At 39.4% G+C, this 19601-nt stretch overlaps 1 protein-coding gene across 6 annotated transcripts in view; it reads left to right on the plus strand.

Annotated features, from left to right (window-relative positions):
* CTNNA1 (catenin alpha 1) overlaps nt 1-19601 on the plus strand; it is a 184932-nt gene that overhangs the window by 124434 nt on the left and 40897 nt on the right. For all 6 annotated transcript variants that reach the window (XM_072841227.1, XM_072841226.1, XM_072841222.1 and 3 more), the window contains 2 exons: nt 10387-10467; nt 11687-11839. In XM_072841227.1, coding sequence (XP_072697328.1) covers nt 10387-10467; nt 11687-11839 — 234 coding nt within the window. The remainder of the gene's footprint in view (nt 1-10386; nt 10468-11686; nt 11840-19601) is intronic.

A 19601-nucleotide genomic window follows, 5' to 3' on the forward strand; every position in this document is an offset into this window, starting at 1 on the left:
TAAGTCCATGGACTCGTTTGTAGAATTTTGTTGTGCATTTTTCTGTGAATAAGTTTTAATCAGATATTCATAGGGCCTGCAGTCCTGGGCTACAGAGTTCCTGCTCCTCAGGAGCATCTTTCTCCTAAAACATTGAAGGAGAGGGAATCTGATAGTAGTCCGCCCCCCCCCCCCCTTTAAGATTTTTATTTATTTATGAGCGAGAGACAGAGACAGAGAGAGACGCGCAGAGACACAGGCAGAGGGAGAAGCAGACTCCATGCAGGGAGCCTGACGGTGGGACTCTATCCCAGGTCTCTAGGATCACGCCCTGGGCCGAAGGTGGCGCTAAACTGCTGAGCCAGTTTTTTTTTTGTTTGTTTGTTTGTTTTTTTTTAAAAAGGAAAAGCAGTCCTTGGGATACTGTAAATGCCCTTATTGGATGAAGTCAGCCACTCTCTGATTTCAAAACAAAACAAAGAACAAAACCCCAACCTTCGCCAGGGAGAAGGAACTGGATTAAATTCTCCCTTGAAGTAACTACTTTAGTTCCATGTAGAGAAAAGCATTAGAGTCAATTGGATTAGAGCAACCACAATTAAGAATGAGTTGTATGTGAAAATTTAGAAGAAAAAGCATCTCCTTCCCCGTAGACGCTTGGTTCCTTGCAGCTCTTTAGTCTGCTTCCCTACTTCTTATATATTAACAAATGGAAAATGCTTAAATTATATTATCGTAGCACTGTTATACCAGATTTGTGGGCAAGGGAAATTGCTCCGAGAAGCACCAGTGCAATCAAGAGTAATTATTTTTTGACGCATCTGGAGAAGTGGGCAGTAATGCACAGGAGAAGTAGGTGGTAATACAGCATCACATACCCAGAGAGTTTCTTCTAAGTCACTAGGCATCTTGCTCACTGTACTTGCCTTCTCTTTGGGTTCAAAAGGTTCAGTCTCTGGAACCAAAGAAGATAAGGTGTTTGTCTTAAAGTTAGTGGATTACACGGTTTGCATTGATGGAATTTTGTCATTTTTTTATCTTGATCTTTCTTAAGCTCAAAGGACTAAACAGAGATCTGTGTTCTTTCTGAATTAAACTTGTTTTTGGTTTCATATTAGGACAGCTTTATTTTCCATTCATATGCCTTTGACTTAATTAAAGTGGCAGGACAGCCACTGGAAAGTACTATCCATATCATCTAAATTTTCACTGCTTTAGTTGTTCTTTATGACAAGGCAAAGGAGAAGTAAGATGTAATTCATTTCTCTGTGAATGGTTTTAAGCAAAGTGAGTCAAGCGGCAGGGCTTAGGTGCTGTAGTTACATGCATTACTCTACATGAAAGTTTGCTTTTAATATGTATTGCTGATTAAGGAGAATTATTTCCCTGCTCGGAGAGGCAGATGTACAGATAGATACATGGAATTTTCTGTTCTTTTGCAGTAGAGCCAGAGCTTGATTTTGAATTATGCTAAAAAGTCAAATGTTCCCATAATCATTCCCAAATCCAAAAATTGTATAACTCTAGCACCAGTGATATTGCACAAAGGTGCTCTGTAGAAGTATATTAAAATAAACCTTACTGCTGCCTGTCTTGATTGCTACTTGGAGGATCCCTTCACATTTATCAAAATGGGATAGTCATTTTTCCGGTGGAGGTCCTAGATATTATGGGTCTGAGTATATTTCCTGCTAAGAACCTTTTAGTGTTCCTAGCTGGCAACCTCAAATTTGGGCCTGGGTTAGAGTAAGTGGGTTTTACTAGCCTTCTTTTGTAGAGAAGAAGGAAGGAAGATGAGAGAAAGATAATGTTAAATCCTAGAGTTGTTCATTTCTTTTAGACTGTATGTATTTGTGGCAAACACATGACTGTTCTTTTAAATTTTTTGATTTGCTATTTAGGAAAAAGGAAAACTCACTAAGATTTGTGCTGAACATTAGCTTGTCATCTTCCCAAGAAACAAGGTGTATAAGAGGCAGGTAGAATATATAAGGATTGATGGCCTTACCAGTTTATCATAGAGGTGGATAAAGATAGTGGATAGTCCCAGATGGAGCCAGAGGCATTCAGAACACTGGGCTCCAGGAGTCTTGGTGCTCACTAGACCACTGTCAATGTAAATAAATAGGTGTATGGTTGGGAATCTTTCTTTTTAAATGCCTTTTTAATAGCCAGCTGTCCACATAAGGACATTTTTAAAATCCCAATTTTTTAATTAGATCGTTGTCCCTATCCCTGTTCTTTCTCCATTGCTTTTGATTTTTTTTAAAATTTTTTTTTAATTTTTATTTATTTATGATAGTCACAGAGAGAGAGAGAGAGGCAGAGACATAGGCAGAGGGAGAAGCAGGCTCCATGCACCGGGAGCCCGACGTGGGATTCGATCCCAGGTCTCCAGGATCGCGCCCTGGGCCAAAGGCAGGCGCCAAACCGCTGCGCCACCCAGGGATCCCTGCTTTTGATTTTTAAAAGTCCTTTTGTTCTCTTTTTAGTAAACGGGACTGAGAAAGCAGTAGGTTCCACAGTGATGGTAAACTGTGTTCCCTTTGATGCTATAAAACTTTGGGATTTCTTCTAGGGTAGTTGTTCCTTGTGGGGGTGGTGTGGCTAGGGTCATGGTGACAGCCTAATTCTGTTGTTCTAGTGTTATATTCTGTGTCCAGGGCTAAGTAATTCGGCAGTAAATCTTGGGGTGATGCACTTGAGTCAGACTCTAGGTCAGGGAAAATCTTTCATAGAAGTTTGGTCTGGGGTATGTTTTAGCCATGAAAATCTTTTATTTCACCTAGCATAGAGTTCAGACTAAATAGAACTATCCTAAAGTCTTGATTAATTCACAGACTGATTGAAATTTGTATTGCCAAGCCCTTTTCTTACTGTTGTGTTGACAGTGGCTTCATCGTGGTCATGTTTCCCCCCTTCCTCTGTGTGGCAGGCTTCATTTTCATTTATTCTGAAATACAGCTCAGTTTGGATTTGTCTTTCCTGTTTCTCCATCTCCAAGTAGCTTTCTGTTTAGGTATGTTTCCTCCTGCCAACATAGGTGGCCCACAGGTATACATACAAAACCATTTGCACAGAACGGAATTAAGAGTTAACATACTCATTCATATTTTCTTGAATAATCTCTTTCCGTGTTAGAGGCCTTTGACCCATTTGGTTAAACTTAAAGGGGTGAATTTGCATGTATATTGGCTAGATGCTTGCAGTCTTAATTACTGAACCTTAGAAATGACATTAACTCAGAAATCTGGGGTAGAAGAACAGTGAGTGACATGTGCTAAGACAAGCCAAAAAATTGAACATGTGATGGCATCAGTGCAAAGAAAATTAGTAACAAAAATTTGGCCCAAAGAGAAAAAGATCATTTCTTATTAAGAGAGGCTTATAGCAGACAGCCCAGGTGGCTCAGCAGTTTAGCACTGCTTTCAGCCCAGGGCATCATCCTGGAGTCCCGGGGTGGGTCCCACGTCGGGCTTCCTGCGTGGAGCCTGCTTCTCCCTCTGCCTGTGTCTCTGCCTCTCTCTGTGTGTCTCTCATGAATAAATAAATAAAATCTTTAAAAAAAGAAAGAGAGAGAAAGAGAGAGGGCAGCCCCAGTGGCCCAGTGGTTTAGCACCACCTTCAGCCCAGGGTGTGATCCTGGAGACCCAGGATCGAGTCCCACGTCCGGCTCCCTGCATGGAGCCTGCTTCTCCCTCTGCCTGTGTCTCTGCCTCTCTCTCTGTCTCTCATGAATAAATAAAAATAAAATCTTTAAAAAAAAAAAAAAAGAGAAGGGCTTATAGCAGGATGTCAACATTATAGTTGGGGTAGAGATGAGCCCATATCACTCAAACAGTACTGCTAAAGCTTGACATCCTGTGGGAGCTGGTTCTGAATCGCTGCTGTGTGTGTGGTGTGTGTGTGTGTGTGTGTGTGTATGTATGTATGTGTGTATTTGTAAGAGAGAGAGAGAATGGGGGGCTCTGTCTAATGGCTTCATAGTTTTTCAATTGTAGGGCTATACCATAATTTATGGACATGTAGTTTGAGGCTTTTGGCTTTTCCAGACAGAGTAAAATGAATATCCATTTGATATCTTTGGATTCTCAGGCAAGTTTATGTATAAATTCCTTTTTTTTTTTTTTAAAGATTTTATTTATTTATTCATGAGAGACACACAGAGAGAGAGCGAGGCAGAGACACAGGCAGAGGGAAAAGCAGGCTCCATGCAGAAGCCTGATGTGGGACTCGATCCCGGGACTCCAGGATCATGCCTTGGACCGAAGGCAGGCGCTAAACCGCTGAGCCACCCAGGGATCCCCTATGTATAAATTCCTAACCATAAAATCACTGGGTTGCAGAGTATATATGCTTAAAATTGATAGACATTGCCACATTGGCTTCCAAAAAGTTTTAAATCATTTCATACTTCCCCCAGAAGTCTGTAAGTGTTTACTAACCACCCATCACCTCCCTCCCTACCCCCACAATGTATTTAACAATATTTTGGAATAGGTGGAAAATGCTTTCTTTTGTTTCTCTTCACCTATGAGTAGCAGTGAACATCATTTTGTATGTAGATGTATTTCCATTTTTGTTCCTTTCTGCTAAATTTGTTATTGATTTTCTTTGCATTGATACCATCACATGTTCAGTATTTTTCCTTTGTATTTCATTTGGTCATTCCCATGTGGAATTGGTCATTTTCTTAAAGATTTGTAAGCTATTTTTTATTAAATTAATTTTGGGGGGCACCTAGGTGGCTTGGTCAGTTGAGCGTTTGGCCCTTCATTTTTGACTCAGGTAATACGATCTTGTGGTCATGGAATCAGGCCGCATGTTGGGCCCAGCACTCCTCTCAGAATCTGTTCTCTTCCTCTCCTTCTGCCCTTCCCTGTACTCGTGCACACTCTTTTAAAATAAATAAATATAAAATAAATAAAATCTTTTAAAAATTCTTTTTTTGTTTAGTATTTTATAAATATTTCTTCCAGTTATTCATCTTTGAAAGATTTTTGCTTTATATGTTTAGTGTCTAAAATGATGAGAATGTTCTTAAAGAAAGGAAACACACATGTGCTGTATCCAACGCCAGTTGTATGAACATGAGATGTAAAATCTTCAAGATTCCCTGTTAACCCATTATCTTAATTGAGTAGAGCAAAGAAGATCAGAGTCCTTTAGAAAGTTTTTTTGTAGTTAACATAGAAATCAAAGAGTTCCCTGGTTTATCAACAAATCTTAGCCTAATTTTCCCAATCAACTGAGCATTTAACAGTCCTGAAATATCCATTTATTTATTTATTTATTTATTTATTTATTTATTTATTTATTTATTTATTTATTTATTTATTTATTTATTTATGATAGTCACAGAGAGAGAGAGAGAGAGAGAGGCAGAGACACAGGCAGAGGGAGAAGCAGGCTCCATGCACCGGGAGCCCGATGTGGGATTCGATCCTGGGTCTCCAGGATCACGCCCTGGGCCAAAGGCAGGCGCCAAACCGCTGCGCCACCCAGGGATCCCCTGAAATATCCTTATAATTGAGTCATCTTACTCTTTTTTTCCCCCCTACGTTATTAGTAGTTTCAAAATTAAGACCTTATTTTATGGCCTTCAAGTACTTACTTTGTGTACCTGTTTGTTTTAAATGCCTGTTCGTGCTTCCAATTTACAGCACCAGTTTAATAAGTAGATGATGATTATCTGTTTTAAGAAAAAGAAACCTGATATCTCAAAAAGAGATTAGAATATCTCAGCTAAATGCTTTAGGTTGTGCCGGGACTCTCTGAGTATTGGCTCTCTAACTTTTCCATATCCTGGATTTCATCATAATTCCCCCCAGAAAGATAAAGGAATGGTTTACAGGTTCATTCTCATCTCCCAGGATTTGGCAGAAAAGATGCCACAAGTTATTTCACCGAAAGCACTGTGGAAGTTCACTCTATGTTTTTTTCCCTGGAAGTACTGTGTTTCTTTTGTACCATTACCTTTTAGGTTGATTAGTCTTTTGTAGAGTCACCTCGGAACCTTTGTCACATTATTTCTAGGGATTAAAATACACCTTGAGATGCCACCAGCTGTGCCAGGGACATATTTCATCCCTTCCCAACTGGGAACAGTTGGACTAGTGCCATGGAGTTGAGAACTTATAGGGTAGAGATGAATAATTGGTGGACATATGCACCAGCCAAAGCAGTGAGGCCGGTGATACCTGTGGCAAAGGTAGAAGTGGTTTGGGGGAGTTTTGAGTTCATTATAGGAGAAAAATTATTCTTCTGATGCAAGGGTCTGGTCTTCGGGAGGAAACATGGTTGTTCTTTCACAGTTCACCACCAAAGTGAGTAAAATCCTCCAAGAAAGTTTAGTTTTTTAAAAAAGATTGTATGTATGTATGCATGTATTTAAGAGAGAGAGAGTGTGTGTGTGTGGGCACGCACCCTCACAGTGGAAGAGGTAGAGGGGAAGGGCGAGAATCTCAAGCAGACTGTACCAGGTGCCCAGCCCAGCACAGAACCTGATCCCACGACCCTGATGTCATGACCTGAGCCAAAACCAAGTGCTAGAATCCGCACCAAATAAGCTACCTATACACCCCTAGTTTTTAATACTTCTTAAAAATCAGTGTGTTACTTAAATTAACCCTGCGTGTAACTTTCCTGTCCAACTCTGACTCCCTCTTAGGTCGTTCAGAACTATCAGGCCCAGCACAGTGGAGAGTACTGCTGAATTATGTGTTGCTCTGAATTATTTTATCTCAGAGTATAAACTCTAAAAGAAGGATTTTGGCTAGTCCTGTCTACTTCAGTGGATGCAGAGTTAGGTGCGTAATAAAGAGTGTGTCTAAATAAACAGAAGTTTGGCCACACAGGAGAAAGGTGGAGTGGCTGCTTCTTGCTTCTGTTGAAGGTGGGTTTTGAAAGCCATTTCACTGTCTCCGCTGGGACTGGGTTGCTGGAGGCCATCTAGCAACCTTTGCCTCTCCCCAGTTCAGCTGTTACTTACTTGCCAAGGGAAGCTATATGTTGAAACCCCAAATATGCCATATCTTTTTCTTAGTTCTTTGTCACTGCTTTAGCAGGACATACATATCAAATATAATTGAACCTAGAGTCTCTCAGGTAGGTAGGAGCTGAGAGTCATTTATTTTAAATGTTTAAATGAGCAGCTTTCTTTTGGCATAACTAAAACTAGAAATAAAAAATCCTAACAGCTTTAATTTGAAAGAGAAGTAAAATCTTGTTTCACAGATCAACAACCTTTCCACTTTCATCAAGCCCATTCTTTTTTTTTTTTTAATTCATCAAGCCCATTCTTAAGGTTGTATGTATATGCATGTGTCCTTACCCCTATTGTATCTTATCTTTTTTTTTTTTTTTTAAATTTTATTTATTTATTCATGACAGAGACACAGGCAGAGGGAGAAGCAGGCACCATGCAGGGAGCCTGACTTGGGACTCAATCCCAGGTCTCCAGGATCACACCCCAGGCTGAAGGTGGCGCTAAACTGCTGGGCCACTGGGGCTGCCCACCGCTATTATATTTTAAATGATTGGAACCCTAACCTTGTTATATACACACACACATATTTTAAGGGGATGCCTCGATTTATTTATTTATTTAGGATGCTTTGATTTAAAACGTGGTCTATTTAGTTTAGCCTAAAAGCTTCAGCAAATGACGCTTCTGAACTGCCCCTTCCTGATCAATGTGGCATAAACTTTTATTTCCTAAAGTAACAAGAAAGACAAATTGATTTTTAGGGTAGTTTGACAAATACAGAATTAACAGATTCCTGGTGTGGATTGCATCTTAAAGTAAATTTTGCTCTGTGGCTATATACCTCAAAATCAAATTTGAGAATTTTCTTTTATGTAACTTGTAAAGTACATCCTTCTACACAAATTGGGAAAATTTCTGGATATTCGAGTTTATAAGGGTTTGGGTTCTCATGAGGTCATTGTGCCCAGCCTTTGCATTTCAGGTAACCGATATTTTCTGGGATAAAAGACCTACTAGAGGGGCACCTACGTGGCTCAGTTGATTGTCTGTCTTCAGCTCAGGTCATGATTTCAGGGCCCTGAGTGGGGAGTCTGCTTGTCCCTCTGCTCCTCCCCCTGCTCGTTCTCTCTCTCTCTCCCTCTCTCCAAGAAAATAAATAAAATCTTAAAAAAAAAAGTGAGAGAAACGATCTACTAGAAACATCCTAAAAATGTGGTTAGGAGCAGCGTTAAATTATACTGGGTTAATTTGAGAAATATTCTTGACTTGTGCACTTGTGTGTTTATGGAATGTACCGAGACCTTCCTGATGAAAGCATTAGTTATAAGGTCAGTTTGATTTTTTTTTTTTTTAAATCTTGTTTTAATCACCTTTTCCTTAGAGCCTGTTATTTGATCTTTGAGATTGTCAGTAACTAATTATACTTGTCAAGTTCTTTTCTGACTGATGGCCATGAGTAAATCACAGTTAATTCCTTCAGGTTGAAATTCTCAGTCGGTTTTGTTGAGACTCTTCTTTTAAGAACCATTAAATTTTTTTTTCTTTGTTGAAAGAGAGAGAGAAAGAAGAGAGGGTACATTGAGGTAGAGGGGAAGAGAGAGAGAGAATCCGAAGCAGACTCTGCACTGGAGTCTGCTGCAGGGTTCCATCTCATGACCTTGAGATCACAACTTGAGCCGAAACCAAAAGTTGGACACTCAACCAACTGCATCACCCATACTCCTTCTTACTCCTTAATATTACTTAATTTTATTGGCATTACAGGATTATTAAGGGGAAAGGTAATGGATATGACCCTAAGCAGATAGGAGAGTGACTATATTAATTTAGCACTTTTATTTCAGCTCTCAATATTCCTAAAATCCCATCTTGTCTCCTCTCTCTCGTCTGCTAAATGATCTGTATCCCTCAGTATTTCTTTTCTCCTGTAACAATCCATAGAGACCCGGGGTGGGGGGGGGCACAGAGGGGCAAGTGTCATTGTTCCCATTTAACAGATGGGGAATAAGACAGTGAGTAACAAATGTTACATACAAGGCACTGAGAAAACAGAAAACAAAACTCACCAAACTATTCATGTGCTGTACTTGTTTGTGTACTGATGGCATATCTATACCAGAACGTCTTGAGGGCATTGAAAAGTAGAACAATGGGTTAAATTCCTTTGTCCACTTGTCTCTCTCCTGTGATTAGTATGTGTTTTTTTTTTTTTTTTTTTATTTATTTATTTATGATAGTCACAGAGAGAGAGAGAGAGAGAGAGGCAGAGACACAGACAGAGGGAGAAGCAGGTTCCATGCACTGGGAGCCTGATGTGGGATTCGATCCCGGGTCTCCAGGATCGCGCCCTGGGCCAAAGGCAGGCGCCAAACCGCTGTGCCACCCAGGGATCTCTAGTATGTGTTTTTTATTTTACATTTGTTGGGTGGGCATTTTGTCAGGATAAGCATTTTATGTACTTGTTAGACTAACCTACCTGATGTCTTACCAAGGTGTTTCCAAGTATATGGCTAGTTCTATCTGGGTGTCTTACTTTTGTCCCTTTTGCTTTCAGCTGCCATCGATTTTCCGTTCTGGTTAAAATGTTTCCCAGTGCAGGGCAGCCCCAGTGGCACAGCGGTTTGGCGCCGCCTGCAGCCCGGGGTGTGATCCTGGAGACCCTGGATCCCATGTTGGGCTCCCTGCATGGAGCCTGCTTCTCCCTCTGCCTGTGTCTCTGCCTCTCTCTCTCTCTGTCTCTATGAATAAGTAAATAAAATCTTTAAAAAAAAATAAAATGTCATATTAAAAAATGTTTCCCAGTGCAAATTCAACTTCCTGACCTCTCAAGCAGTGTCCATTTACATAACTCTTTCAGAGTGACTATTACGTTCTTTTCTGTGCAATACAATTACATTAAGCTTGGGTAGAACCTAAATATATGGCTGAAGTAATGTTACAAAGCTGCATAAGATATATTATTAACTGTGATCTATCATGGTACATCTTAACTTTAAAATTCATTGTTTCACATTGTTTTAGTGCCAGGTACCATCTTTGACATTCATGTCTCAGAGTTCATCAAAATCAGGTGTAACCTGTTTGTGGTTGCAGTTCAAGGAGAACCGATTCATTAATGAAATTGGTGTAAGCGGAACCTTTTAAGTGAAAGTCATGCCTTGGCTTTTGTCTTCTTGTGCTAAAACTCCGGCAGGTCCTGCCATCAGATAATACGGAGCCTAAGCATTGTAAGCTTAGGTTTTTATAACCAAAGCCACATGGTTCTCCCCTACCCTAAATAAGCCCATTTATTTTCCAATCTTTGGCTTAAAAAAGAAAAAGAACGACTTTTAAGAAAATGTTGATTTGAACAAAAATAGATATTGGGTATAATTACATTTCCCTATGAGTCATTAAAATGTGTATCTCTTATTTTCCAGGCTGGACGTAAAGAAAGAAGTGATGCACTCAATTCTGCCATAGATAAAATGACCAAGAAGACAAGGGACTTACGTAGACAGGTAAACTGGAAAAATTGTCAGTTGCTTTCCCAAGTTCTCACTTTTGTAGTTTTGGTTAAAATTTTGATAAATACTGAGCTCATTTGTTTTATTGGCATAAAGGATAGATTTTTCCATAGGAAACTGCTTATCTCTCTTTGATGGCTAATAAGGTTCTAAATGACTAATAAAATCTTTTGGGGCCTGGCATAATACAGTCCCACCGGGATGGACTGAATAAATTAGGTCTAGTGTGAAAAGGATGTACAGCTAAGAAAATGAATTTACAATGACTTGGGGACTTGTGACAAAATCCTGAAGGATTGTGTGATATTAGCTTACATCCAGGAGAAACAGAAATTGCAGTTATTTACTTGACTTGCCCCATTCTGATTACACATTTAAAGCTCCCTTAGATCCTTAGGGGAGATGTTTTTCCAGTATAAATAGGTGGGTCTAGAGATAATTTCATTTGCTCAGTTTTCTTAGTAAATACATAGGAAAGAGTCTCTTCATTTGTTATATAGTCCCATTAACATTTTATTTTTATTTTAATTTTTTTCCCATTAACATTTTAGAATCCAATTGAGTTTTAGTGTTTAAAAAACATAGGGTTGAATTTAAAAAACAATGTATTACGATTTAAAACAAAGTTCATAGTAATAATAGTTTCCAGTCTTTAGTAAGGCGGCATTTTATTGATCATGTTTGATAAAAAGCAAAATTGATGGAATGTGTATTTGTTTTCCTTATGGTAAAGTCGTGTCAGAAATGTTTATAAAGATAACCTTTCAGGTGTAAGGTTTACAGTGTGCTGCTAACCCTGTTCAGATAAACTATAAAATACTTAATCTCTCTTTTCATTTTTAGTTAGCCATTTAGGCTAATGACATATATTCCAAGGTGATGTGTCAGTTCAGCCCAGATCTGCTTTCTGTTCAGCTTTGCTTTTATTCCTTTAAGATAAAAACTTCAGGTTTGTAATTCCCAAGGATAAAAAAGGGTATTATCTTGAAACCTGAGATTTTATTGCTGAAACGCTGTAACTATAGCATAACCATTATTTTCAGGATCATGTTTCCTATGTTGCAGATTATATAACTGCATGGCTTACATGAGTGATCCTTGTATAAGTATAGGCAGGCTTTCATGAGCTTCCATTAAGATTTAAAAGTACAAGAGAAAAATTGCCTAGTTCCTTGGTAGAAATAAAATCAAATTTTTACAATTTATTTATTAGCTCCGCAAAGCCGTCATGGACCATGTTTCAGATTCATTTTTGGAAACCAACGTTCCACTTTTAGTATTGATTGAAGCTGCAAAGAATGGAAATGAGAAAGAAGTTAAGGAATATGCCCAAGTTTTTCGTGAACATGCTAACAAATTAATAGAGGTAAGTGTATTAGCAGTTTCATTAACTGTAGGTAACTTGATAGAGTGTGGTGATTTTTAAAAATCATATCATTTAATCAAAAAATATTAGGGGCTTACCTAATATACAGTATGTATAAGGTCAAAGTATCATTACTTTACATCTATGCCAAACTACCATTTTGGTCAATTTACATTAATTATGTGCGTGATTAAATATGGATAGTTCCTACGTCCTAGAAACTTAACATTTCCATTTAATGTTAATGCAAATAAAGATAGGTCATGACATACCTGAACTTACAAAACACTGTAGAAGGGGATAGTAGTGCCTAGAATTTGAAGAAATTGCATGGTCTATATCCTAGGCTGCACCCTGGCAAATTACTTAACCTTTCTAAATTTCCATTTCTTTTCTGCAAAATGAGGGATACTAATGATACCTGTCTATGGATTATTTTGAGATCTGAAAGAGATGATGTATGTCAGGTGCTTAACTCTTTGTCTGAGATATAGACTCATTCCAGTTATCATGTTTTAAAGTTGAAGAAACTTGCTGTTAATTAGGTATGTTTGAACAGTAGAAATCTATCCAAGTGGTTGTTTTGTAAGATGAGAAGAAAAAAGGGAAGTCAATTGCTATTTAATTTCCAGATAAGTTGGGCTTGCTACTGCTTTTTGATAAGTGAAATTATGTTATTGTTTAACTTACTCATTATTTATTTTTAAAGTTTGACCCATAGTAAGCACATACTCAAGTTACTTGATTTTGTAACGTTAATGTAGAATATCTAATATTTGGAAAAGGTATTCCGTAGACCATTTGGTAAGATGGTCATTATATTAGAACAGAAAATTGGCCTATTATATAAAGTGTATGTCTCGTACATTTGTATTTATAATGACATTCGGCCAGGTTAATGCCATAAAAATATTCCAAGGAAAACATCAGTGGTCACATTAAATGCATTACTAATTTTACATCTGATTTTCTTTTACCAATTAAATGTTCCTTGACCTAAATTGATTATGTACAGAATACACAGATCAGTCTTTTTCTTTTTTTTTTTTAATTTAAATTTTAGTTAAACTATAGTGGAGTATTGATTTCAGGAGTAGAATTCAGTGATTCATCATTTAAATACAACATGCATTCCTCATCATGACAAGTACCCTCTTTAAATACTCATCACCCCTTTTGCTATCCTCCACCCATTTCCCTTCATCAACCCTTAATTTGTTCTCTATCTTTAAGAGTCTCTTTTGGTTTATTCCTCACCTCCCTGCCAGCCCCATAATAGTTAATCTGTTTGGTTTCTTAAATTCCACATATGAGTGAAATCACATGGTATTTGTCTCTCTCTCTGATTTGTTTCATTTAACATAATACAATCTAGCTCCATCCTTGTCTGTTGCAAATGGTAAGATTTCATTCTTATTAATGTCTGAGTAATACTCCATTGTGTATATGTACCACATCCCTATCCATTTCTCAGTTGATGGACATTTGGGTTCTTTCCATACTTTGGCTATTATTGATAATGTTGCTATAAACATTGTGGTGCATGTAGCCCTTCTGTATTTTTGTATCCTTTGGTTAAATACCCAGTAATCCAATGGCTGGGTCATAGGGTAGTCTATTTTTAACTTTTTGAGGAAGCTCCATACTGTTTTTCACAGTGGCTGCACCAGTTTGCATTCCCACTAACAGTTCCAGGGGGTCCCCCTTTCCCCACATCCTCACCAACACCTCTAGTTTCTTGTGTTAATTTTTAGCCGTTCTGAAAGGTTTGAGGTGCTATCTCATCATGGTTTTGATTTGTATTTCCCTGATGCTGAGTGATGTTGAGCATCTTTCCATGTGTCTATTAGCCATCTGGATATCTTCTCATTTTAAATTATTTTTAAAGATTTTTTTCATTTATTTATTTGAGAGAGAGCAAGCAAGGAGAGGGACGATCAGAGAGGGAAAATTAGACTCCCTGCTGAGTGAGGAGCCTGATAGGGGCTGATCCTGGGACCCTGAGATCATGACTTGAGCCCAAGTCAGCTGCTTAACTGACTGAGACACCCAGGCACCCCAGCCATCTTGATGGTTTTTTTTTTCTGGGGGGGAGGGGAGAGTCTCTTTGTGTCTTCTGCCCATTTCTTTTATTTATTTATTTATTTTTATTTTATTTATTTATTTTTATTTATTTATGATAGTCACACAGAGAGAGAGAGAGGCAGAGACACAGGCAGAGGGAGAAGCAGGCTCCATGCACCGGGAGCCCGACGTGGGATTTGATCCTGGGTTTCCAGGATCGCGCCCTGGGCCAAAGGCAGGCGCCAAACCGCTGCGCCACCCGGGGATCCCCGTCTTCTGCCCATTTCTTAACTGGGTTGTTTTTTGGGGTGTTGAGTTTGTAAGTTCTTCAGAGATTTTGGATTCTAGTCCTTTATCACATATGTTATTTTTGAATATCTTCTCCCATTCTGTAGTCTGCCTTTTAGTTTTTGTTGATTGTTCCTTTCTCTGTGCAGCTTTTTATCTTCATTCATTCATTCATTCATTCATTCATTCATTCATTCATTCATGAGAGACACAGAGAGAGAGGCGCAGAGACACAGGCAGAGGGAGAAGCAGGCTCCATGCAGGGAGCCCGACATGGGACTTGATCCTGGGTCTCCAGGATCACGCCCAGGCCGAAGTCCGCACTAAACCGCTGAGCCACCGGGGCTGCCCAGAAGCTTTTTATCTTGAAGTCCCAGTAGTTCATTTTTGCTTTTGTTTCCCTTGCCTCTGGCAACGTGTCTAATAAGTTGCTATGGCCAAGGTCAAAGAATTTGCTGCCTGTGTTCTCCTATAGGATTTTGATGGTTCCTTATGTCACATTTAGGTCTTTCATCCATTTTTATTTATTTTTGTGTCTGGTGTAAGAAACTGGTCCATTTTCATTCTTCTGTGTGATGTCCAATTTTCCCAACATTATTTTTTGAAGAGACTTTTTTCCATTGGATATTCTTTCTTGCTTTGTCAAAAATTAGTTGACTCTATAGTTGTAAGTCATAGGTCCGTCGTCTTTTTTTTCTTTTTTTAATTTTTTAAAATTTATTTATGATAGTCACACAGAGAGAGAGAGAGGCAGAGACACAGGCAGAGGGAGAAGCAGGCTCCATGCACCGGGAGCCCTATATAAGTTAATGATTGTCTCATTTGGAATTAAAATCAGAAGAGTATTATTTTGTGTCTCCATTAAGCATTATTTTGTTCACAGTAGTCACACGATAGCACAAGGTATATACAAAGGAAGCCAACCTTCTATAAGTAGTCTCCATATCAGGAAGTATGCCTATAAGACGAAAGCAAGGACACTGTAAGCTCAAGGCCTAGAGTAACAGGTATTGGTAGTGGCATGGGCTCATTGTGGTCCCTGAGCCTGGTTCCTGAACCTCAGAGGGTAATAAGCCCTTGTCTGTAGTGCTGGAGGGCTCTTTATTTGGGTCTGCTGTGTCCTCCTCATGAACACAACTGACACTTGCTGGGCATCTGCTGTACAACCAGGTGTATGCAAATATAGTGCATTTTCCACAATAGCATTTCTTGGTAAGGAAATAGAGGCTTAGAGAGGTTAAGTCACTTACCTAAGGTTCTCCAGCAGTGAGGGCTGTGCCTTTTGAGCTTGCTAGTGTAGTGGACAGTGAGAAGTGTTATGTGTACCTGGTGGCTCTGGAGATCCTGCTTCAGGAGCATTGTCCATGCTTCTACTTTAAACAGAGGCCCCTTTGAGTTTAGAGTTTGTGTTCCCTAATACAACTCCATTCTGACCTCTTTATCACCCCTTCCTCCCATACTTATATGTGTATTAAATGACACATCCTTTTTATTGCTTGAGGCATAACTAAAGGCTTTGTACTACCACTCTACAAACAGTTGAATTGCATTTATGGTAATAGAGATACTAGAATATATAATTGCATATGTGCTTGAGAAGGAAATGAGTTTTAAAAGTGTTGTAGAAGCCTAAAATTCTTGACTCAAGGCAGAACGTTATTCTTCATTGTCAAGGCTTCTCTTCCCCATAATACTATTATATTATGGTGAGCTCTGAACTAGGTAGAGACTTGTTTTAATAAACAAAGGTGAAATACTTCATTTGTTTTGTTATCTCTATACTTTTTGTTTCATTAGTTCCCCTTAAATGGGAGTAAATGTCCGCTGAAATTGGCTTTTGTAGCCATTTGTAGTTTTTTCCTTGGGATTTAGGGGAAGTAAGAGTACTTGAGAAAGTTGAGTAGGGCTAGTGGCCTCGTCAGGAAATGAGAGGCTCAGATTCTGTAGCCACTGAGAATTCTGCCAAATAGGTTTGTGTTTCTAAAATACTGCAGTAAAAAACACGATAAAATAGAATGAAATACTGAAGTAACATTCTGTGCTGACCATGCAGTTAGCACAGACCCCACAGGTAAAGGGCACGATCCCCAACAGGATTGTTCTCACTGTAGATACAAGCGGCCACATGTTCTTTTGACCCAAGTAGCTTTAAATTTAGGAGTTCCCATAACGCCCCTCACATGAATGCTGTACTTCAAATGCCAGCTGCAGGGCAACCGCAGTGGCTCAGTGGTTTAGCGCCGCCTTCAGCCCAGTGCCTGATCCTGGAGACCCCGGGATCGAGTCCCACGTTGGGCTCCCTGAATGGAACCTGCTTCTTCCTCTGCCTGTGTCCCGTCCGCCCCCCCCCCCCCCCCTCCGTGTGTGTGTCTCATGAATAAATAAATCTTTAAAAAAAACAAAACAAATCTTTAAAAAGGGGGAGGGGGAATCCCTGGGTGGCTCAGCGATTTAGCGCCTGCCTTTGGCCCAGGGCGCAATCCTGGAGTCCCAGGATCGAGTCCTGCGTCAGGCTCCCGGCATGGAGCCTGCTTCTCCCTCTTCCTGTGTCTCTGCCTCTCTTTTTCTCTATGTCTATCATAAATAAATAAATAAATTTAAACAAAACAAAACAAAAAAAATCAAATGCCAGCTGCAAGCTTGGAGTGTCCCCAGGCTGCCTCCACTTCTGATCAACTGGCTACGAATTTGAGAGCTTCCCATGGCCCACTTGAGGTCTGATAATATGCTAGAACAAATTCTAGAACTCAGGAGAGTGCTATGCTTCCCATAACATACCTAGGGGTCCACTAGGAGTTACCTCATTAGCATAAATTATCAGGGCCAATGAGGAATAATAAAGACATTCCTATCATTAACTAAAGCAATCTCAACCTGGAAGTTTCCTTCCTGGAAACCAAGACAGAGACTGAATATTCTTTAATATACACCTCCCCATCTTGAAGGAATGTGAAATGCCTGGTTGTCCGGTGGATGGCTATGCAGCCATAAAGCCACATGGAAGAGGTAAGACAGGGCTGTTTATTTCCTACAGCCATATTGCATCCTGTTTGTGGCCATTTACCCAGTGACATACCATTTTTCTTACCTGGTTCTTCTTGCATTGTTTTTGTTGTTCTTATCCCTGGAGGTTCTTCCCTTTGGGAGATAGGTTGTCTTTTCTCAGGAATTGGGTCCTTTTCTTCACACCACAGAGAGTGAGTTTTTTTCTCATAGAATCATAGATTCTCATTCTGGTATGTAAATCTCCTTCAATGTAACATTCGTGTATTGTTACTTACATTTTCTTGGACTGCTTCTGTGGGGGGACTTTGCTGGGTTTTCTGGTGGTTGGGAAAGGGAAGCCACAATCTCCTTTTCTGGAACTACTCTGTCTTTTTTTTACTGCTGTACACATGTGAGTTGAGAAGAGCTTTAAGTGTAATTTACATACCTGATTTGGATGAAACAGTATGGAAAAAGAATGTACAATATCTTATTAGCTTTTTGTATTGATGACATGTTGAAATATAATATCTTGAGATTAAAACAGCAAATTTTTTTCTAATTGCATCTTTTTTAATGTGGCTGCTCAAAAAAATTTAAATTCCTAGAACCTTTCAGCTTGCCACTAGAAATCATTCTCTTGATTAAAATAATTCTTAGTATATATTTGGCCATCCAGCCTGTTTATTTTTTTTTCTCTTTTCTCCTAATTTTTTTTCTAATAATTTTTTTATTGGTGTTCAATTTACCAACATACAGAATAACCCCTAGTGCCCGTCACCCAACAGTCTGTTTAGAATGTCTTTATTTTTATCTTGCTCGCTTAATTATCTAGATAACACATGTCTACCTTATTCCTGTATATCCTTTTTGGTAATTTCCATGATCACCCCACTAACATTGGGATAACTATAGGAAAAATAGTTTGTATTCTAGCATCAGCTTTGTGGATTCCAGCTGTCAGCCTCCCACAGGAGATTCTGTTACTGTGCTGTCCAATACTTTTTTTCTTTTTCTATTTCCCAATTTTCCCCATGAATACTTGGATGCTGCTGTGTATCAGATATCCACTCTGTGGGCTTAGATGCACTCCTCTCACATCTGATCCCTATACCGGGTAGTCTTGATATATTGGGTGTTAGAAAATGTTCTCTTCAGCAATGAATTGCAGCCAGGCTTTTCCCAGAACCATTTGGGGATGCTGTGCCATTGTGGTAGGGATCTAGACTCAACATAAAAGCTCTCACCAGCCAGATCTTGTTCAGGGTTACTGTATAACAGCAGTGCTTAGGCTCATTTGCTCATTTGCCCCTTCGCTGTTATCTCAATATTAGAGGTATATCAGGAGTTTTTGAAAGCATCCCTATGGACCAAGGTGCCTGAGGAGAATAAAAGCACCAGATTAGTTGGTGTGGTTTTGGGATACTGCCATTTAAAAATACAGTTATTTATAAAACTTATGAGTTGCATTTTAGAAAATTTGTAAAGTGAAAACACAAAGAAAAAGAGATAACATTTTGGAGGGATCCCTGGGTGGCGCAGCGGTTTGGCGCCCGCCTTTGGCCCAGGGCGCGATCCTGGAGACCCGGGATCGAATCCCACGTCGGGCTCCCGGTGCATGGAGCCTGCTTCTCCCTCTGCCTGTGTCTCTGCCTCTCTCTCTCTCTCTGTGACTATCATGAATAAAAAAAAAAAAAAAAAAAAAAGAGATAACATTTTGGAGTAGATATATACTTACTTTCTATGTAGGTTGACTTTTGAAAAAAATATACAAAACTGATACGCTTGTTTTATTTGAAGCAAATGATACCTATTTTATTTGAGAGAGAGAGAGCACACCGGGGGGGAGGGGTAGAGGGAGAAGCCGACTCCCCACTCAGCTGGGAGCCCAATATTGGACTTAATACCAGGACCTTGGGATCATGACCTGAGCTGAAGGCAGTCACTTAACTTACTGAGCCACCCAGGTGCCCCAAGGCAAACGATACCATAATGTGTTATGATATAATGTGTTTTCCTCCTGCTTGCCATATCATAGCCATTTTATTGAATTATGAAGTAGTCATTTATAACATTTCTGTTGGTTGCTTACTGGTCCATTTATTTAACTAGTCCTCTGCCTTTAGGCATGTAAATTTTTTAGTTTCAGTCTTTCATTATTGCATTAATGTTTTGATAAACATAATTGTGTTTTGGTTTTGGGTTTTTTGTTTTTAAAGATTTTAAAAATTTATTCATGAGAGACAGAGAGAGAGAGAGAGAGGCAGAGACACAGGCAAAGGGAGAAGCAGGCTCCATGCAGGGAGCCCGATGTGGGACTCAATCCTGGGACTCCAGGATCACACCCTGGGCCGAAGGCAGGCGCTAAACCACTGCACCACCCAGGCATCCCATGTTTTTTGCCATGGTTCAACCCAGTTGCTCA

The sequence above is a fragment of the Canis lupus genome, chromosome 10 (assembly GCF_048164855.1).
Source record: "Canis lupus baileyi chromosome 10, mCanLup2.hap1, whole genome shotgun sequence".
NCBI classification, from domain to species: domain Eukaryota; kingdom Metazoa; phylum Chordata; class Mammalia; order Carnivora; family Canidae; genus Canis; species Canis lupus.